This window comes from Zosterops lateralis, assembly GCF_965231275.1.
Source record: "Zosterops lateralis genome assembly, chromosome: 3".
NCBI lineage: Eukaryota > Metazoa > Chordata > Aves > Passeriformes > Zosteropidae > Zosterops > Zosterops lateralis.
In genome coordinates this window covers 108,093,400-108,115,562 of record NC_139764.1, presented here as the reverse complement: position 1 = coordinate 108,115,562, position 22,163 = coordinate 108,093,400, and the positions used below count along the sequence as shown (strand labels likewise).

General features: G+C 45.7%; 3 protein-coding genes across 3 annotated transcripts; all 3 read right to left on the bottom strand.

Moving 5' to 3' along the window:
- Window positions 1-820: 820 nt before the first annotated feature.
- Window positions 821-7,271, bottom strand: LOC310907995 (taste receptor type 2 member 9-like; the record flags this gene model as incomplete). The annotated part of the gene is made up of 2 exons (XM_083858586.1): window positions 821-1,394; window positions 6,892-7,271. 2 exons carry the CDS (start codon window positions 7,269-7,271, stop codon window positions 821-823), a joined length of 954 nt encoding a protein of 317 aa, XP_083714712.1.
- A 4,300-nt stretch (window positions 7,272-11,571) lies between these two features.
- LOC310907960 (taste receptor type 2 member 9-like) lies at window positions 11,572-12,525 on the bottom strand (the record flags this gene model as incomplete). Its single annotated transcript, XM_083858546.1, has 1 exon — window positions 11,572-12,525. The coding sequence occupies one exon, from the start codon at window positions 12,523-12,525 to the stop codon at window positions 11,572-11,574; it is 954 nt and encodes a 317-aa protein (XP_083714672.1).
- A 4,760-nt stretch (window positions 12,526-17,285) lies between these two features.
- Window positions 17,286-18,239, bottom strand: LOC310907959 (taste receptor type 2 member 9-like; the record flags this gene model as incomplete). Its single annotated transcript, XM_083858545.1, has 1 exon — window positions 17,286-18,239. The coding sequence occupies one exon, from the start codon at window positions 18,237-18,239 to the stop codon at window positions 17,286-17,288; it is 954 nt and encodes a 317-aa protein (XP_083714671.1).
- Between the last annotated feature and the right edge of the window lie 3,924 nt (window positions 18,240-22,163).

Below are 22,163 nucleotides of genomic sequence, written 5' to 3'. Positions count from 1 at the left end.
CAGAGGCTGAGGCAGGTCAGTGGCTGCTGTTGGTGGAGTGTCAGGGATGGCAAGAGGAGCTTTATAGAGCTGCTGCTGCTGCTGCTGCTGGGGGGCGGATTTTGGTGGTGCTGCTGTGGGGAGCAGGGCAGGTGCAGGGATGTAAATGTGCTGGGTATCCCCTTACCCGGGGCCAGTGTCATTTGATTATTTGAATGTTGGTTCAGGGGAGCTGTGTTGGGTGACACAAACAGCGGAGATGTTTTTTCTGCAGTGGGGAGGGTTGTGCTTTTGTGAGTGAGCCCTGTTTGATCAGTGTCAGGCTTCAGGATGTGGGCTCTTCTGTCCTTTGGTCACCTCTGATGATCATGCAGAGCTGATATGGATATGAGGGCTGCCAAGGGTGCAGATTGCAAAGGCTGTGAGTGTTGGGCAGGGGCTGAATATTTAATTAGCATCACTCCCTCTTCCACCAGGCTGAGGCAGAGGTAAAGGGCCTGTGCCTGATATTCCATCACCCCACCATCAGACTCTCATTGCCACATGAATCCCTTGAGCACACAGGGGGTTAGAGCATCATTCCCACAATCAGGGTAAATTACTTTGTTAATAACACAAATATATCTCAAAGATTTAGCTAAATCTACATACATACAATAATGTATTTAACTCACAACTATTTCAGTGAATAAATATTGAAGACATTTTCTTAACTGAGATGTTGAAGAGTAATCATCAATATCCTCTACAATGCCAGGAGAGCTGCTTTAGAAATTAAATCACATCATTTCTACAAAGAAAGATCAACATTTTGTACAGGCTCCTGCTTTTCTTACAAATCCTACTTAATGAAAAACTTGCACTTCACACAGGAGAGAATCTTTATCAGTGACTTTTCCAGCTTGGGATTGCTGCAAATCAGAATAAGGGAATGAACACCAGGAAAAGCACACAGATATATGGATAAAAGGAGTGTCATGGTATTTTCATTATCCATGTTATAAATTATTGTCAGGATCAAACATACAAAGTTGATGGTGTACATGATTAAGAAGGAGAGGATCGATTTTATGGCTCTGATGTGGGCTTCCATGCTGAGGTCCTTTGTGGAGTTTGTCTGCATCGTGCGTTTGTGTCTCCAGAGAGAAAAGAGAAGGAAAACAGCAGAAAAGATGACTGCCATGAATGAAGCAGCATATCCAAAGCCAATGAAAAACAAAGAAGAAAAAAAATGCTTATCCATTCTGATACGTTCTTCCCAAAAATTTCTGAGGCAGGTGAAAGTCAGGTTGTTTCTCTGTGCAGTTTCAGCGAGGTCATAGATAACGATGCCTATTGTTAAGGCTGAAAGCATTGACCCCAAGAGGAGCCATGGCACCATCCTGTCAATTTTTACTTTCAGGTAGATGAAGAACCTGTTCCTGAAACTGGCAATCTTTATACAATAAAAAACACAAAGACAGGCTGAAAACCACAAGCTGGAATATTTAAAAAAGGTTGCAAATGATGAAAATAGTTTAAGTGTGGGGTGAACATACAGGTAATTGGGATACATTCTTGAAAGGAAGTGGTTTACCCATGAGAAGCACAAATGGGAAATCCTGGAGCAGCTGAGAAACAGCAAGATCTTCTCATTTGAGTTCAAGGTTTTCTTTTTCACCCAGCCAATGCAAAGCACACAAACAATGAAAGCATTTATCCAGATGCCAGCAAATGCCTCCAGGGTAATGATGGCCACAATTGTGGCCCCATATGAAGTGACATTGTATTGGTGTGGACAGCGAGAAGCTTCCATGGTGCGAGCTGGGGAGCAGAGCTGTGCTGGCCAAGGGGGCTGTGGCAGCAGAGGCTGAGGCAGGTCAGTGGCTGCTGTTGGTGGAGTGTCAGGGATGGCAAGAGGACCTTTATAGAGCTGCTGCTGCTGCTGGGGGAGATTTTGGTGGTGCTGCTGTGGGGAGCAGGGCAGGTGCAGGGATGTAAATGTGCTGGGTATCCCCTTACCAGGGGCCAGTGTCATTTGATTATTTGAATGTTGGTTCAGGTGGGCTGCGTTGGGTGCCACAAACAGCAGAGATGTTTTTCTGCAGTGGGGAGGGTTGTGCTTTTGGGAGTGAGCCCTGTTTGATCAGTGTCAGGTTTCAGGCTCTGGATTCTTCAGTCATTTGGTCACCTAAAATGGCCAAGGTAGTTTATGATACATGACTTCAAAAATATTATATCTTTTGCTAATTTTTGTTATTTTGTGATAGGCAGAGCATTGCCTTGAGAAGATTTTAATTTCCTGATAGTGCCTATTCTCTGCTTTCTTCTTTGATGTGAGTTTCCTCCGCTCTGGTTCTGCTGATAGAACTAGAAACACTGTGCAGATTTTGGTGGGGTTTTCTCTTTCTTCTTTTTCTGCTCTTTTATTGACTCTTCTCTCCAAATTTTGGAGAAAAATGGAAGTGATTTCTATTACAACAGGTTTGAAGATGAACTGTCTGTGCTTGGTCTATACTTGGATAGTTACAATAAATGAATATTTGTTGTGGTTTTGGAATGGTCCTCTTCAATTCTCTGCCCCCACTTCAACTCTCCAAACCACATTTGCCACTCTCTTTCAACCCCCTTTTTCCCCACCTTCCTTCTCCTCTGTGCAGGCTGGAGAGGAGAATATGAGGAATAAAAGGCAAAGATCATGGATTGAGATAAGACCAATTTACTGGAAACAGCAATGAAATAAGAAAGTGAACAGTAACACTAATGATGTCAGAAGGTACAAGGAAAGAAATGATTCCCATGGTAATAGCTCTCCAATAATAGACAATATCAGAAGGAACCCCTTCTGCTCAGAAGACACAACCTTTTCCTAACCCCTCAGCGTTCAATGAGGTTGTATGGAATAACCCCTGAGTACTGGCCCTGCCCTCTCCTGGTTACTGCTGAAATTAACCTTATCCTGGTGAGAACCAGGACAAAATGTTACAATAGCAGGACCACACTGTGGCTGTGGCTTGGAATTAACTCTGTGTGGGGAATCTGGTACCTTAAAAAAAAAAAAAAAAAGATGTATATAAATCAGAGTCTCCAATGCTGGGTTTTCAGATCAAGAAGATAGGGATCAGGTGCTTGAAAGACAAGAGTCTGCTTTTTGTTCAAATCCATCCTCTCTGGTGCCACTCAAGAAGGGGAAGGATTCTCCAGGACATTGTATCTACCAGCTTATGTGGATTTTGTGGATGCCCTTGAATATCTCAAATTGCATCAGATGACTGATTTTATGCATATGGGGGGACATGAAGCTGTCTTGGGTTCTAAGAGACACCACACACAGACTGCATTGCTTCCATCTGAGCTTGGTTTAGGCTTAACATCTTCCCTCTCCAGAATCATTGTCTTCCTTCTTTATCTTAGGAAATCTTACATGATTAATTAGCCTTGGTTAGCTAACTGATTAGGTTATTAGTTGCCTGGTTTCTTCTGAGTAAATGCATGCCATCCATCACTGAACTTCAATGCCCTGAAGGCCACAATTGTTTCAGGATACAATCCTAGAAAACAGAATGAAATCTCCTCAGGGCAGGTGTTATGAACGTGTTCTGGAAATATTAATTCAACTCCAAATCCTTCTTAGCTACAGAAGGTGGATTGGCATGTTATAAAGTGGCATTAATTATTTGTTTGCTTGTTTCTGGGTAGTTGCTGTTTAAGGAGAGTTGGGAGTTGGGTGGGCAGTCTGTTGGATTGTGTGGTCTTTGGAAAAAGAGATATTGCAGAGGTTGACAGGTTGGTCTGGCCTAAATGGTTGTATCTGCCAATTCAGAAGCAGGAAGGAAGCTTTTTGAAGGTGAGATGGAAATGCACACCTGACATTGGCCATGAGGTAAAATGTCCTGTCCTGGGTTGTAGTGTAGGATGTACACAAAGTATTTATTCTATCACCATCTTCATGAACTGTTGAATCCATGTGGGGCAGTGTCTTCCCAGGCCCCCTGCCTTTGGGGTGTCTTCTGCTAATGGCCCATCAACGCCTTGCCCATGACTCACAGGTAACTTCCTCCAGGAGTTATCTCTGTTTAATGAGCCATCGAGGACCCACTTCACAACTCATCATCCCATTGTGAGAGCCAAGCATTCTCACCTGGATATAATCCTGGATTTGGGACAGTACAAGCAGCCTTTACGCACTGGATTCCCGGAGGACCAGAGCTACCAGACCTTTCTACAGGATCACTGCCTCAGGAAGACCACCTCATCTGGACTGCTCTCACCACTCTGCTCAGGCTGTATTCTGACTCTGTCAGTAGTCTTTTGTATTATTGCATTTATTTTATTTTATTTTATTTTATTTTATTTTATTTTATTTTACTTTTTGTCCTTCTTATTAAATTGTATTTCTGACTTGAAGCCTCTCACTCGTTTTGCTTTCAAACCACAACAGACCCTCTGAGCCTGAGCAGGTAAAATAAATGACCAGTTCAGGTTCTGCTCTGTTCGTGCTGGTGTGAAGGAAACTTTCCTGTCTCACCACACAGGAGGCCCTGGGACAGTCACAGCCCACCACCTGAGACTGTCACTGCTGGGACCAAAGCCCCTTCACAATGGAAAGCTGCCCCACTCCACTCCCTGCACACACCACACTCAGAGCCAGGCCAGGTTTCCTCACCAGCTTGGCAGTGGCTTTCCCATAGTAGAGTCTCAGGCCTCTGGATCTTTGGAGCAGTTTAATCATGGCACAGTAACAGAGCAACAGCTCAAGCTGGGTGCCTCTGAGGAGGTAACCAGAACACTTGGATCCCTGGGATTTTGTGTCCTTCCAGTGCCTGCACATGATGATTGGAGTGTCTTTAGTGTCCAGTCACCTGGCTGGTGCCACAGAGGTCCCTGTGCCCTTTACTGTGCAAGGGTTGGCACCATGCTTGCGACTCCCAGCACTTCCCCACAACCTGCAGCTCACACTGCAGCTGCTCACTGAGCAGTCTGCACTCAATGTATTCCTCCACTGGAACTATTTCACATTTGAAGGCCCTGTTGTGGTGAGTTGACCTTGGGCAGCTCTCAGAGCCCCACTCAGCCACTCCTTCCATGTCACTCTAGAACAGGGCAGTGATGGCAAATAAGATGGAACTGCTCACGAGTCAAGGTAAAGACAGGGAAATCACTCACCAATTATTCTGACAGACAAAACAGACTCGACAAAGGGAAAATCAGTTTAATTTATTGCCTACTGGAAACAGAGCAAGATGACGTAGAACATGCGCAAAACTAGAATATTTTATCTTCAGCCCCCAATAATAGCAATTTAAGTCATTCTGAGATTCTCCACCACCTCCTCTCCTCAGCAGCACAGGAGGACAGTGAATGGGAACTGTAGTCAGTTCATAGAAATTGCTTCCTCACTTTTCGCCTGTTCTGGCATGGCTCCCTCTCATGGCCTGCAGACCTTCAGGACTTCTCTTTTCCCAGAGGAGCCACAGTTGTCACTGATGACATGAGCAGTGTCCTGTGTTGGGTCCATTGGGGGGCCTGGAAGTGGCTTTTCCCAGCATGGGACAGCCTTGACCTTGGCCCACTGAGACCTCACAGGCATTCAGCTGCAGCACCTGGCTCAAAAAACCCATATATCTGCTCATCAGTCATTGTCAGATGAAATTGTGGCACTATTCCACACTGCACCTTCCACAAGACCCCCATTCCTGGGGATTTTATTGAGCCAGAGTGCACTGGGAAAAGGCAATGTCATCACCAAGTGCAAGCAGGCCAGGAGAGCAGTCCCACAGAGCAGGGAATCCTGTCCTTGCAGGCAGTGGGGCGCAGAGGACACGCAGGGCTGGCGTGGGAAGGGGGCTTTGAACCCCCTGAGCTCCCTGGGGCCATTCCTGCCTCACTGTCTGTGTGTCAGTGACTCGTTCTGGTGAGTGACAGGGGTCAGCATGTTCACCCAGAGCTATCACCTGCCAGACAGTGATACAGCCCACAATATATCGCAGAGCACAGAGCCACAGCAGGAAGTAAAGTAAATTAAAAAGAGTTCAACCTGTTGTTTCATTCAATCAATTCAATCAGTGAAAAGCAAAACATTGGAGTCAGATTTGCAATGTGATTATTGTCCTTCTGCATTCAGTCTCTGTACAAGGTCTAAATGACTTATCTATTGACAATAATTTAACTACAAGACCTGTTTTAATTATATACAAATAGTAATGTATTTACCCCATAACAATATTAGTAGAACGAATTTGAAATTTATAAAGCGGAACATCTCTACCATCTATACTGCCTGGAGAGTTGTAATGAACATTAATTGAACTTGTTTTCTCTAAAGATATTTTGCATGCGCTGTGGCTTTTGTTAGAGTTTCTTCCTCATGCAAACATTACGCTTCACACAGCAAAGAATCCTAAGCAGTGTCTTTTCCAGCTTGGGATTGCTGAAAATCAGGAAAAGAGAATGAAGACCTGGATAAGCATGTTGTATTAGGAAAACAAGAAATACCACGTGATGGTTGTATTCAGTTGAATAAACCAGAGTCAAGATCAAAGACATAAAGTTGATGCTGTACATTATGAAGAAGGAGAGAATCGATTTCATGGCTCTGATGTGGGCTTCCATGCTGGGGCTGTTCATGGAGTTTGTCTGCATCGCGCGTTTGTGTCTCCAGAGAGAAAAGAGAAGGAAAAGAGCAGAAAAGATGACTGCCATGAACAAAGTGCCATATCCAAAGCCTGCAAGAAAATGCATAGGGTAAAAATGTTTCTCTCTTCTGATAGTTTCTTTCCAAAAATTTCCGAGGCAGGTAAAATTGCGGTCTTTACAGACAGCTTTATCAATTGTGTGGTAGACAAGAATTCCAAAAATTTGAAGAAAATCACTGACACAAACAAAAGCCAAGGCACCATCCGGTCAATTTTTACTTTCAGGTAGATGAAGAACCTGTTCCTGAAATTGGCAATTTTTATGCAATAAAAAACACAAAGGCAGGCTGAAACCCACAAGTTGGAATAATTAAAAATGGTATAAGTACTTTGAACTAGCTGAAATATTGGAAAAACCTGAAGGCAATAGGGATAAATTTCTGAGAGAAAGGCGTATATCCATAAGACGCACAAAAAGCAAAACTTGGAGCATCCCAGCAGCAGCAAAATCTTCTCATTTGAGTTCAAGGTTTTCTTTTTCACCCAGCCAATGCAAAGCACACAAACAATGAAAGCATTTATCCAGATGCCAGCAAACGCCTCCAGGGTGGTGATGGCCACAATTGTGGCCCCATATGAAGTGACATTGGATTGGTGTGGACAGCGAGAAGCTTCCATGGTGCGAGCTGGGGAGCAGAGCTGTGCTGGCCAAGGGGGCTGTGGCAGCAGAGGCTGAGGCAGGTCAGTGGCTGCTGTTGGTGGAGTGTCAGGGATGGCAAGAGGAGCTTTATAGAGCTGCTGCTGCTGCTGCTGCTGCTGCTGCTGCTGCTGCTGCTGCTGCTGCTGCTGCTGCTGCTGCTGCGGGGGATTTTGGTGGTGCTGCTGTGGGGAGCAGGGCAGGTGCAGGGATGTAAATGTGCTGGGTATCCCCTTACGCGGGGCCAGTGTCATTTGATTATTTGAATGTTGGTTCAAGTGGGCTGTTTTGGGTGACACAAACAGCGGAGATGTTCTTCCTGCAATGGGGAGTGTTGTGCTTTTGAGACTGAGCCCTGTTTGATCAGTGTCAGGCTTCAGGATGTGGGTTCTTCTGTTCTTTGGTTACCTCTGATGATCATGCAGAGCCCTAGCTGTGCTCATCAGAGAATAGTCTGGGGATTCACTGCCGAGTTGAACCTAGTGCTGGGGTGGATGTTTAAAGGAAAAGTTCCCTCTACCCACCATGCCACCGACACCACATGGAGCAAATCGATTGCTCTCATCACACAGCGCGCCCATATTGGAAACCCAAATCCCCCTGGGGTTTTGGAAGTAATCACCAATTGGCCAGAAGGTGAAAACTTAAGTCTCACAGATGAAGAGAAGCAGGAACAAGTGACAAGGGCTGAAGAAGCTCCTCCATACAACCAGCTGCCAGCAGAAGAAACACGCTACACTCTTTTCACTGACGTTTCCTGTCGCATCGTAGGGATGAACCAGAAATGGAAGGCAGCCGTATGAAGCCCCACACGACAGGTCACAGAAGCCTCTGAAAGAGAACGTAGGTCAAGCCAACTTGCTAACATCAAAGCTGTTAAATTAGATCTGGACATTGCTAAAAGAAAGAAGTGGCCAATGCTCTACCTCTACACTGACTTGTTGGCCAATGCTCTGTGGGGTTGGCTGGAAAGGTGGTGAAAAGCCAACTGGCAGCATAGGAGAAAACCTATCTGGGCTGCTGATGAATGGAAAGACATTGCCACTCAGGTAGAGAAGCTACCTGTAAAAGTCTGCCATGTAGATGCCCATGCCCCCAAGAGTCGGGCTAATGAGGAGCACTGGAACAACAAGCAAGTAGATCAAGCTGCGAAAATAGAGGTGTCAAAGATAGACTTAGATTGGGAACACAAGGAAGAGTTGTTCCTAGCTCGATGGGCCCATGATGCCTCAGGTCATCAGGGTAGAGATGCCACCTATAAGTGGGCACGACACCAAGGGATGGATTTAACCATGGACAGTGTTTCCCAGATTATCCATGACTGTGACACATGTGCTGCAATCAAGCAGGCCAAGCGGGTGAAGCCCCTATGGTATGGTAGGCGGTGGTCCAAATATAAGTATGGAGAAACCTGGCAGATTGACTAGATCACCCTTCCCCAAACCCACCAAGGCAAACACTACGTGCTGACCATGGTGGAAGCCACCACTGGCTGGTTGGAGACCTACCCTGTGCCTCATGCCACTGCCCGGAACACCATTCTGTGTTTGGAAAAACAAATCTTGTGGAGACATGGCACCCCTGAGAGAATTGAGTCAGACAATGGAACCCATTTCAGAAACAGCCTTATAAACACCTGAGCTAGAGAATATAGCATTGAATAGATATATCACATCCCTTATCATGCACCAGCTGCCGAGAAAGTTGAACAGTGCAATAGACTGCTTAAAACAACCTTGAAGGTGGGGAGACTTTCAAGAACAGGGAGATTAATTTAGCAATAGCCACATGGTTGGTGAACACTCGAGGTTCCACCAACCGAGCAAATCCTGCCCAATCTAAGCCCGTGCAAACAACAGATGGAGATAAAGTTCCAGTTGTACACATGAGAAGTATGCTAAGAAAAGCTGTTTGGGTTAATTCTGCCTCTAGCAAAGACAATCCCATCCATGGGGTTGTCTTCGCTCAGGGACGAGGTTGTACCTGGTGGGTAATGCAAAAAAATGAAAAGACTCGATGCATACCTCAAGGGGACTTTGTTTTAGGGTGAACTACCCACAACACTGTGCCTGTATATATTTTAAAGGTTTAAGCTGAATGTAATAATGTTGGTATGGGAAAAAATTCAGGGTGGATAATGTTGGGGGTTAAGTTTGCTATTTTTTTAATTTAAAGAATTTTTTCCCAATAAGTTACCAAAGAGACTAAGTGTTGGATACTTAAGAGTACTTGACCAAAACAAAGAGATAGCCAAAAGTTTGGTTTTTTTCTTATCTATTGTAACACCAAAAGGGAAGGGGTATCTGCCTCCCTGATAACAAGCCAGCTGTTAAAAAAATGGGTGAGGTATTATCTCTTACCTCTGCTCAGTCTTTCACTGCCCCCGTGGGAATATCTTTTGTCAATGCACCATCAAAGCTCACCAATGGCATGACACATTTCATCACCCTATTGTGAAATGCTTCACTCAAGAGCACAAGGGCAACCATTTCCACCGAGATAAAAAGGAGCCACAGGTATCACCAGGAACTCCAGTGTTTCCCACAAGACTCCCAAAAGAAGACCGGACCCACTTTGGGACCCCTGGCTCCACAAGACCATCACCTCTGCTTCCAACAAGACCACATCTGCCACTCCAGGAGGGCTGACTTTGGACTGTTTCCAACACACTGACTAACAGAGCGTCAGGTTGTATTTTTTCTGACTCTGTCAGAGGTTAGGTTTTTTCATCCTGGGATTTCCTTGTTTCTTTGTTTGCTTATTCTTTTGAACTACAACATTTGTAATTTTAATATCCCTACTAAAGAACTGCTATACCTATTCCCAAAATATTTGCCTGACAGCCTTTTAATTGCAAATTTATAATAATTTGAAAAAAAAGAAGAGGGAGAGCTTGCATTCCAAGGAAGACTCCAATCTTCCTTGGAAAATACCTGTCTATTCAAACCAAGACAAACCTGGATGCTGGAAAAGTGGACTTTATTTGGATCCTTCAGAGTCATTGAAATCCATGTTTGTTTTACCTATGGCATTGCCTCAAGAGTACGTAAATAGACACATAGTGGGGAAGGTGACAGGAGACACAGAGAGTAAAGCTGGAATTTTTTACAGGGTTAATTTGAAGCCTAGGGAGGAAAATGGGTAAAAATAGGGACAAATCCCTGTACCAGGGTTCCAACTGCATGTGCTTGGGAAAGTGCAGACTTTTTAGGAGTGGTACCATGCTGAGTTTCTGCCACAGTGCAGTCCCCTAAAGCAAGGTGAACCAAAAGAGAGATCAATCTGTTTATTGCAGCCATTTCAGTGAATACCAAAGCATTTGTGGCAGGTTTGCAGTATTGTTATTCCTTTATTTGCAGCCAGTTTGTGAACCAATGTTGCATATTTTTCTGCTCCTTTAAGAGTATGAACATTTGGCAGAAAAGAAACTCCTTGCTGGTCCTCAGAGATCAAAGGGCTTGGGTGCAGCTCTGCTCAATTTCTGATTACCACAAATTCAACATGTAAGTTTTGTCATGTTCAGTAAGAACTTTCAGAACCACAGAATCCGAAATAATGCATTTTATTGTAGAAATACAAATTTGGAATTTACACTAATAAGTACATTCACTGGTATACCTAAAATATATATTTAAAAAAAACCCCAAACAACCAAAAGCAGAAGAGCAATGGGTGATTCACTAGGCTCAACATTACCATCAGTTAGGCCTAGAAACAGAATTTCACCAGGGTACAATGGGAAGAGAAATCTTAGCTAAGAGGTGTTCCCTGCTTTGGGGAGGGGAGTGAAGCAATCCTGTTGTCCTGCACAGTGGGGGTCATATTCTCATCCTCTGGCAGGGAGGATTTCAAGTGCCAGATCTATCCTTTTGAGCAGGGGCTGAACATTTCATTGGCATCACTCCCTCTTCCACCAGGCTGAGGCAAAGGTAAAGGGCCTGTGCCTGATAATCCATCACCCCACCATCAGACTCTCATGGCCACATGAATCCCTTCATCACACAGGGGGTTAGGCATCATTCCCACAATCAGGGCTAAATGACTTTGTAAATAACACAAATATATATCAAAGATTTAGCTAAATCTAAATACAATAATAAAGTATTTAATTCACAACCATTTCACTCAAGAAATATGAAAGACATTTTGTTAACTGAGATGTTGAAGAGTGAACATCAGTATCATCTACAAGGCCTGGAGAGCTGCATTTGAAATTAAATCACTTCTTTTCTACAGTGAAAGATTAACATTTTGCATGGACTCCAGCTTTTATCACAGATCCTACTTTATGAAAAACTCGCACTTTACACAGGAGAGAATCTTTAGCAGTGCCTTTTCCAGCTTGGGATTGCTGCAAATGAGAATAAGGGAATGTACCCCTGGAAAAGCACACAGATATATGGATATAAGAAGTGTCATAGTATTTTCATTCTTCATGGTATAAATTATGGTCAGGATCAAACACACAAAGTTGATGGTGTACATGACTAAGAAGGAGAGGATGGATTTCATGGCTCTGATGTGGGCTTCCATGCTGAGGTCCTTCATGGAGTTTGTCTGCATCGTGCGTTTGTGTCTCCAGAGAGAAAAGAGAAGGAAAACAGCAGAAAAGAGGACTGCCGTGAATGAAGCAGCATATCCAAAGCCAATGAAAAAGAAAGAAGAAAAAAAATGCTTATCCATTCTGATACGTTCTTCCCAAAAATTTCTGAGGCAGGTGAAAGTCAGGTTGTTTCTCTGTGCAGTTTCAGCGAGGTCATAGATAACGATGCCTATTGTTAAGGCTGAAAGCATTGACCCCAAGAGGAGCCAGGGCACCATCCTGTCAATTTTTACTTTCAGGTAGATGAAGAACCTGTTCCTGAAACTGGCAATCTTTATACAATAAAAAACACAAAGGCAGGCTGAAAACCACAAGCTGGAATATTTAAAAAAGGCTGCAAAAGCTGAAAATATTTGAAGCGTGGGGTGAACATACAGGTAATTGGGATACATTCTTGAAAGGAAGTTGTTTACCCAAGAGGAGCACAAATGGGAAATCCTGGAGCAGCTGAGAACCAGCAAGATCTTCTCATTTGAGTTCAAGGTTTTCTTTTTCACCCAGCCAATGCAAAGCACACAAACAATGAAAGCATTTATCCACGTGCCAGCAAACGCCTCCAGGGTAATGATGGCCAAAGTCGTGGCTCCATGTGAAGTGGCATTGGATTGCTGTGGAGAGTAACAAGCTTCCATGCTGTGAGCTGGGGAGCAGAGCTGTGCTGGCCAAGGGGGCTGTGGCAGCAGAGGCTGAGGCAGGTCAGTGGCTGCTGTTTGGTGGAGTGTCAGAGATGGCAAGAGAAGCTTTATAGAGCTGCTGCTGCTGGGGGGGATTTTGGTGGTGCTGCTGTGGGGAGCAGGGCAGGTGCAGGGATGTAAATGTGCTGGGTATCCCCTTACTCGGGTCCAGTGTCACTTTTGACTATTTGAATGTTGGTTCAGGTGGGCTGTATTGGGTGACACAAACAGTGGAGATGTTTTTCTGCAGTGGGGAGTGTTGTGCTTTTGAATCCGAGCCCTGTTTCAGCAGTGTCAGGCTTCAGGATGTGGGTTCTTCTGTCCTTTGGTCACCTCTGATGATCATGCAGAGCCCTGGCTGTGCTCAGTAGAAAATGGTCAGAGGAATCACTGTCCTTTTGAGTCTGAGAGTCTGGGTGCTGCAATGCTCAACCAAGATGCTTGAAAAGTGGAGTTTATTAGATTGTTCCCAGGCATTGAAATCCGTATTTGTTTTACCAATGACACTGTCTGAAGAGTAAGTGAAGTTCCACATAGTGGGGCAGGCGCCAGGTGACAGTGAAAGTAAAGCCTGATTTTTTTTTTTTCCTAGTTTAATTTGGAGCATATGAAAGATAAAGGGTAAAATTAAGACAGGTCCCATGCCAGGGTTGCAGTCTCATGTGTTTGGGAAAGTGAAGGTTTTTAAGGATGGGATCATGCTGAATTTCCCAAATATGGCAGTGCCCTAAATCTTCCAAATTAATTTAGATCCTGAAAGCTGTGAGGCTTTGAACAGGAAAGTTGTCATAAGCTCTGTAGGGTGTGGACTGATCATTCCCTTTGGGATATTAAAGGACCTGGCCTTGCACATCAGGATCACACTAGGCCATGGAGATCTCATCTGATGCTGTGGTGATACCAAATAAAAGGAAACCCCAAGAAAGTTCTCTATGGCTACAGGAAATGAGCCATCAGCATTTTCTCTCTTCAGAATGATGACAGCCATGTTTTCTCTGGGATAGAGGTGACAGTACTATGTTTTGTGAATATTCATATCACATCCTCCTAATTGCATGTGTTTTGGCAATCATAAAGACTTGGAATGTGACCCAGAGCAGTTTTCCATACTGTGCCAACACTGGGCAACCATTCCCATTGACTTCTGACATCACCTATGTGTCAACTTCTCCAGGCTGAGCACATCCTGCATCTGTCCCCATGGGCTGTGCAGTGGGGCTGTGCTGATGGACACCCTGTTCCCTCCAGTGCCAGCTGAGCAGGGCTGGTGCACAGGGCAGGGATTCTGTGCTGGGTGTCACATTCTGCAGGATTTGACAGAACTGGAAGAAGGGATCTGCAGTGTGGTTTGCTGGGGCTGTGGTGTTTTGTATGGTAACCCATGCAAGGTGCTGGTTCTGCCTGCTGAGTCTTGTGGCATGTGAGGTTCTGAGGGATGATTCTGCACTGGATGTAGGGAATAAGATGGATCCTGCAGGTCTTTCCTGTGAAAGTGGTTGGGCCTGTCATGAGTAGCAGGAGGGGAAGTAGGTGTGGCTGTTCTTGTCCTTTCAAAGCCTTTCACTGGGGAGTTGTGTCCAGCAGAGATGCTTAAGATCTGCCTCTGGACCTGAGCTGGTGAATAGAAGCTTTCTGTTTGGATTCTAATCTGTATACATGGGAACTCTTTCATGTTTCACCTGCTGTGATGTGATGACCTTGGGCAGCTGTCAGATCCCCGCCCAGCTACTTCTTCACTCTCACCTACGGGCAGGATAGTGATGGAAAACAGGATGGAAAAGTTCATGGATCGATTGAGATAAAGGCAGGGAGATATTCAGCAGTCCCTCTTACGCACAAAAGTGTCTTGGCAAGAAAACAATCAAGTAAGTTACTGACTGTTAAAAATATCGTAGGTTGATAAGAAACAAACAGCAATTTTGAACCTGCTGCTCCATCTTCCCCTTCTTCCTCTGATCAATTTGACACCTCATTCCCAGGTTTTCCAGAGCTCCAGCTGGCTGTGGGGTGGGAGCTCTACAATGAGTGTGGGGAACTGCAGGGACACAGATGGTGTCTGCTGCAGAACCTCTGGGGTGTGCAACCCCAATCCAGGCAAAGGAGGCAATGACAAAGATCCGGGCGAAGGAGTAGAGGGAGGCTCTCAATATGAGGTTCCAACGAGAGGTTTACTCCAGTTGAAAGGGTCAGGGAGAGAGTGCACAGCTCTCAGGGGAACGGGGTTTTTAAACAGGGGGTGGCACAAGGGGTGGTACAACACAGCAACCAATGGTAGCACAGCAGATGGAGATTGTCAGAGGTGGTACAAAGGGTTATAACCAATAAGGGGACACAAAGGAGAGGATACAAAGTTGACACACCACCTAGGTGCTGAAGAACACAGAATCTTCCAGAACAGGGGGAAGGAAGTAACTTTAACTGACAAGTGATGGGTTGGGACAACTTGGGATTGCCATAGAAGGGCCTGGAAGAACGGGCAGGGTTAACTTGATGGACAGGAAAGGGGAGGGAACATTCTCTAGGGCCAGACTAATGGCATGGGGGACTGGGGGAAGTTAGGGGCAAACCATTAAAAAGGCTGTACACTACAAGACAAAGGAATGAGGAATGGGGGTAGCAGTAAGCTCATAACAAGTCTCCTCCACTCTTTCCTCACACTCTTCCCCTGCTCTAATGTTAGTCCCTCCCTTGGGCTGCAGTCCTTCAGGATGAGCTGATTCCAGCGTGGCCTCTCCATGGGCTGCAATCCTGCAGTATATACCCACCCCACCTATTGTGCTGTGAGGCTCTCCTGGGGCTGCAGTCAGATCTCCTTTCCACCACCATAGATCTCCATGGGCTGCAGGGCACAGCTGCCTCACCATGGTCCTCTTCACAGGCTACTGGGAAATTCTTTCGCCAGCACATGGAGCAGCCTCTCCCCTGCCTTAGCCCTGTTTTTCAGAACTGTGTCTCACAATATCACTCAGTCCTCACTGCTGGGACATGGTTTTGTCCTTTATTAAACTATCTTTAAGCAGAGGAGCCAAGAGTGTTGCTGATGGGCTCAGCAGTGTCCCATGGTGGGTCCATTGGAGGATCAAGAACTGCCTTTTCCCAGCATGAGACATCCTTGACCTCAACTGATTGAGACCCTGCAGGCCCCCAGCTGCAGCTTCTGGCCCAGGCACCTCGTACATCTGCCTGTGGGTCACTGGGAGATGAAGCTGTGGCTTCATTCCGTGCTGTACCTTGCACAAACTCACATTCCTGGGGATTTCACAGAGCCAGAGTGCGCTGGGAAAAGGCAATGTCATCACCAAGTGCAAGCAGGCCAGGAGAGCAGTCCCACAGAGCAGGGAATCCTGTCCTTGCAGGCAGTGGGGCACAGAGGACACTCAGGGCTGGTGTGGGAAGGGGGCTCTGCACCCCCTGAGCTCCCTGGGGCCGTTCCTGCCTTGCTGTTTGTGTGTCAGTGACCAGCTCTGGTGAGTGACAGGGGTCAGCATGTTCACACAGAGCTCTCAGCCCCTGCCAGACAGTGATATAGCCCATAATACATCACACACCACAAAGCCCCAGCAGGAAGAAAGGTAAACCAAAAGAGAGATAAACCTGGTAATTGCAGCCATTTCAAGGAAAATTGAAACCATCTGTGGCTGGTTTGAAGTATTTTTATTCCATTATTTGCAGCCAGTTTGTATACCAATGTTGCATATTTTTCTACTCCATTAAGAGTATGGACATTTGGCAGAAAAGAAACCCTGTGTTGGCCCTCAGAGATCAAAGAGCTTGGGTGCAGCTGTGCTTAATATCTGATTTCCCAAATTCAACATGTAACTTTTGTCATATTCAGTAATAACTTTCAGAACCACAGAATCCGAAATAATGCATTTTATTGTAGAAATACAAATTTGGAATTTACATTAATAAATACACTCATTGGTATACCTAAAAATATATTTAAAAACAACCCCAAACAACCAAAAGCAGAAGAGCAATGGGTGATTCATTAGGTTCAACTTTACCATCAGTTAGGCCTATTAACAGAACTTCACCAGCGTACAGTGGAAAGAGAAATCTTCGCTAAGAGGTGTTCCCTGCTTTGGGGAGGAGAGTGAAGCAATCCTGTTGTCCTGCACAGTGGGGGTCATATTCTCATCCTCTGCCAGGGAGGATTTCAAGTGCCAGATCTATCCTTTTGGGAGAAGTGCAGGTGAGGCTGCAGTCAAAATCCCCTGTTGCTGCCATGGGAAATGGTGGTGGGCAGCCAGCTGCTATGGAAATGAGGGCTGCCAAGGGTGCAGATTGCAAAGGCTGTGAGTGTTGGACAGGGGCTGGACATGTAATTAGCATCACTCCCTCTTCCACCAGACTGAGGTAGAGGTAAGGGGCCTGTGCCTGATAATCCATCACTCCACCATCAGACTCTCATGGCCACATGAATCCCTTGAGCACAGAGGGGGTTAGGGCATCATTCCCACAATCAGGGCTAAATGGCTTTGTTAATAAAACAGCTATATCTCAAAGATTTAGCTACATCTAAATACATTAATAAAGTATTTAATTCACAACTATTTCAGTCAAGAAATATGAAAGACATTTTGTTAACTGAGATGTTGAAGAGTGAACATCAGTATCATCTACAAGGCCTGGAGAGCTGCATTTGAAATTAAATCACTTCTTTTCTACAGTGAAAGATCAACATTTTGCACGGACTCCAGCTTTTATCACAGATCCTACTTCCTGAAAAACTTGCAGTTGACACAGGAGAGCATCTTTATCAGTGCCTTTTCCAGCTTGGGATTGCTGAAAATCAGAATAAGGGAATGAACCCCTGGAAAAGCATACAGATATATGGATATAAGAAGTGTCATAGTATTTTCCTTCTTCATGGTATAAATTATGGTCAGGATCAAACACACAAAGTTGATGGTGTACATGACTAAGAAGGAGAGGATGGATTTCATGGCTCTGATGTGGGCTTCCATGCTGAGGTCCTTCATGGAGTTTGTCTGCATCATGCGTTTGTGTCTCCAGAGAGAAAAGAGAAGGAAAAGAGCAGAAAAGAAGACTGCTGTGAATGAAGCCGCATATCCAACACCAGCGAGAAAGAAAGCAGAGAAAAAATGTTTTTCCATTCTGATACTTTCTTCCCAAAAATTTCCGAGGCAGGTGAAAGTGAGGTTGTTTCTCTGTGCAATTTCAGCGATGTCATACATAATGATGCCCATGGACAAGGCTGAAATCCCAGATGCCAGCAAGAGCCATGGCATCATCCTGTCAATTTTTACTTTCAGGTAGATGAAGAACCTGTTCCTGAAATTGGCAATTTTTATGCAATAAAAAACACAAAGGCAGGCTGAAACCCACAAGTTGGAATAATTAAAAAAGGTTGTAAAAGATGCAAGTAGTTGAAGTATGGACTGAACATAAAAGTAATTGGGATACATCCTTGAAAGAAAGTTGTTTACCCAAGAAAAGCCCAAATGGGAAATCCTGGAGCAGCTGAGAAACAGCAGGATCTTCTCATTCGAGTTCAAGGTTTTCTTTTTCACCCAGCCAATGCAAAGCGCACAAAGGATGAAAGCATTTATCCACATGCCAGCAAACACCTCCAGGGTGGTGATGGCCACAATTGTGGCCCCATATGAAGTGACTTTGTATTGGTGTGTAGAGTCACAAGGTTCCATGCTGTGAGCTGGGGAGCAGAGCTGTGCTGGCCAAGGGGGCTGTGGCAGCAGAGGCTGAGGCAGGTCAGTGGCTGCTGTTGGTGGAGTGTCAGGGATGGCAAGAGGAGCTTTATAGGGCTGCTGCTGCTGCTGCTGCTGCTGCTGCTGCTGCTGCTGGGGGGGATTTTGGTGGTGCTGCTGTGGGGAGCAGGGCAGGTGCAGGGATGTAAATGTGCTGGGTGTCCCCTTACCCGGGGCCGGTGTCACTTTTGAGTATTTGAATGTTGGCTCAGGTGGGTTGTGTTGGGTGACACAAACAGCGGAGATGTTTTTCTGCAGTGGGGAGTGTTGTGCTTTTGTGACTGATCCCTGTTTGTTTTGTGTCAGGCTTCAGAATGTGGGTTCTTCTGTCCTTTGGTCACCTCTGATGATCATGCAGAGCCCTGGCTGTGTTCAGCAGAGAACAGTCAGGGGACTCACTGTCCTTTTGAGTCTGAGAGTCTGGGAGCTGCCAAGTTGAACCAAGATGCTGGAAAAGTGATTTTTTTTTTGGATCCCTCATTGTCATTGAAATCGATGTTTTTTTTACCAATGGCACTGCCTCAAGAGTGAAGTGCCACATAGTGGGGCAGGTGCCAGGAGACACCAAAAGAAAAGCTGGAATTTTTTATAGGTTTACTTTGGAGCATATGGAGGAAAAGGGGTACAAAAAAGGACAAATCCTATGCCAGGGTTCCAATCTCATGTGCTTGGCAAAGTGAAGCTTTTTTAGGATGGTACCCTGCTGAGTTTCTCAAAAAGTGCTGTCCCCTAAAGCTTCCAAATTAATGTAGACCCTGAAAGCTGTGAGGCTTTGAACAGGCAGGTTGTGTTAGGCTCTGTAGGGCATGGACTGGCCATGCCCTTTGGGTTTGTACAGTGACTGGCACATTGGGCCTTGCACATCAGGACCACAGTAAGACCAGGGAGATCTCATCGGATGCTGTGGTGATACCAAATAAAAGGAAACCCCAAGAAAGTTCTCTATGGCTACAGGAAATGATCTACCAGCATGTTCTCTCTTCAGAATGTTGACAGCCATATTATCTCTGGGGTAGAGGTGCCAGCAGTATGTTACATGAATATTCATATCGCATCCTGCTAATTGTACGTGTTTTGGCAATCATAAAAACTTGGAATGTGACCCAGAACAGTTTTCCATACTGTGCCAGCACTGGGCAGCCATTCCCATTGACTTCTGACATCTCCTATGTGTCAACTTCTCCAGGCTGGGCACATCCTACATCTGTGCCCATGGGCTGTGCAGTGGGGCTCTGCTGATGGACACCCTGTCCCCTCCAGTGCCAGCTGAGCGGGGCTGGTGCACAGGACAGGGATTCTGTGCTGGGTGTCACATTCTGCAGGATTTGACAGAACTGGAAGAAGAGATATGAAGTGTGGTGGTTTGCTGGGGCTTTTCTTGTTTTGTATGGTAACCCATGCAAGGTGCTGGTTCTGCCTGCTGAGTCTTGTGGCACGTGAGGTTCTGAGGGATGATGTTGCACTGGATGTAGGGAATAAGATGGATCCTCCAGGTCTTTCCTGTGAAACTGGTTGGGATTCATGTTAAAGGATAAAGTGCATGAGCAGCAGGAGAGGAAGAATGGAGGTGTGGCTGTTCTTGTCCTTTCAAGGCCTTTCACGGGGGAGTTGTGTCCAGAAGAGATGTTTAAGATCTGCCTCTGGACCTGAGTTGGTGATAGAAGCCTCCAATTCAGGTTCTGCTTTGTATATACTGGAACTCTTTCATGTTTCACCTGTTGTGATGCGATGACCTTGGGAAGGTGTCAGATCCCCACCCAGCTACTCCTTCACTCTCACCTACAGTTGGGGTAGGGGTGGAAAACAGGTTGTAAAATCTCATGGATTGATTGAGATAAAGGCAGGGAGATCATCCACTAGTTACTCGCATGGACAAAAGTGTCTTGGCAAGAAAACAACCAAGTCATTTACTGACTGTTGGAAATATTATAGGTTGACAAGAAAGAAAGGGAAAATTCAAACCAGCTGCGTCCACCTTCCCCTTCTTCCTCTGATCAATTTGACACCTCTTTCCCGGGTTCTCTCCATCTTTTCCCTACATCAGTGCAGAGGGATGGGGAATGTGGGTAGCAGTCAGTTTATTGCAAGTCTCCTCCACTCTTTCCTCATACTCTTCCCCTGCTCTAATGTTGGTCCCTCCCTTGGGCTGCAGTCCTTCAGGATGAGCTGATTCCAGCATGGCCTCTCCATGGGCTGCAATCCTGAAGGATACACCCACCCCACCTATTGGGCTGTGGGGCTCTCCTGAGGCTGCTGTGGGATCTCCTTTCCACCACCATAGATCTCCATGGGCTGCAGGGCACAGCTGCCTCACCATGGTCCTCTTCACAGGCTACTGGGAAATTCTTTCTCTAGCACATGGAGCAGCCTCTCCCCTCCCACAGCCCTTTTTTTCAGAACTATGTCTCACAATATCCCTCAGTCCTCACTGCTTGGATGTGTTTCTGTCCTTTATTAAACTATCTTTAAGCAGAGGAGCCAAGAGTGTTGCTCATGGGCTGAGCAGTGTCCCATGGTGGGTCCATTGGAGGGCCAAGAACTGCCTTTTCCCAGCATGAGACATCCTTGACCTCAACTGATTGAGACCCTGCAGGCCCCCAGCTGCAGCTTCTGGCCCAGGCACCTCATACATCTGCCTGTGGGTCACTGGGAGATGAAGCTGTGGCTTCATTCCGTGCTGTACCTTGCACAAACCCACATTCCTGGGGATTTCACAGAGCCAGAATGCACTGGGGAAAGGCAATGTCATCACCAAGTGCAAGCAGGCCAGGAGAGCAGTCCCACAGAGCAGGGAATCCTGTCCTTGCAGGCAGTGGGGCACAGAGGACACTCAGGGCTGGTGTGGGAAGGGGGCTCTGCGCCCCCTGAGCTCCCTGGGGCCGTTCCTGCCTTGCTGTTTGTGTGTCAGTGACCAGCTCTGGTGAGTGACAGGGGTCAGCATGTTCACACAGAGCTCTCAGCCCCTGCCAGACAGTGATACAGCCCACAATATATCACACAGCACAGAGCTCCAGCAGGAAGCAAGGTGAACCAAAAGAGACGTAAATCTCTTTAGTGCAACCATTTCAATGAAAATGAAACCATTTGTGACAGGTTTGCAGAATTGTTATTCTTTTATTTGCAGCCAGTTTGTATACCAATGTTGCATATTTTTCTGCTCTACTAAGAGTATGGACAATTGACAGAAAAGAAACCCCTTGCTGGTCCTCAGAGATCAAAGGGCCTGGGTGCAGCTCACCCTAATTTCTGATTTCTGCAAATTCAACATGTAAGTGTCGTCATGTTCAGTAAGAACTTTCAGAGTCACAGAATCAGAAATAATGCATTTTATTGTAGAAATACAAATTTGGAATTTACACTAATAAATATACACACTGGCATAGCTACAAATATATTAAAAAAACACCCAGATAACCAAAACTAGAAGAGCAATGAGTGATTCATTAGGCTCAACTTTATCATCAGTTAGGCCTATTAACAGAATTTCCTCAGGGTACAGTTGGACACAGTCGGAAGAGCAAATCTTAGCAAGGAGGTGTTCCCTGCTTTGGGGAGGAGAGTGAAGCAATCCTGTTGTCCTGCACAGTGGGGGTCATATTCTCATCCTCTGCCAGGGAGGATTTCAAGTGCCAGATCTATCCTTTTGGGAGAAGTGCAGGTGAGGCTGCAGTCAAAATCCCCTGTTGCTGCCATGGGAAATGGTGGTGGGCAGCCAGCTGCTATGGAAATGAGGGCTGCCAAGGGTGCAGATTGCAAAGGCTGTGAGTGTTGGGCAGGGGCTGAACATTTCATTAGCATCACTCCCTCTTCCACCAGGCTGAGGTAGAGGTAAGGGGCCTGTGCCTGATAATCCATCAGCCCACC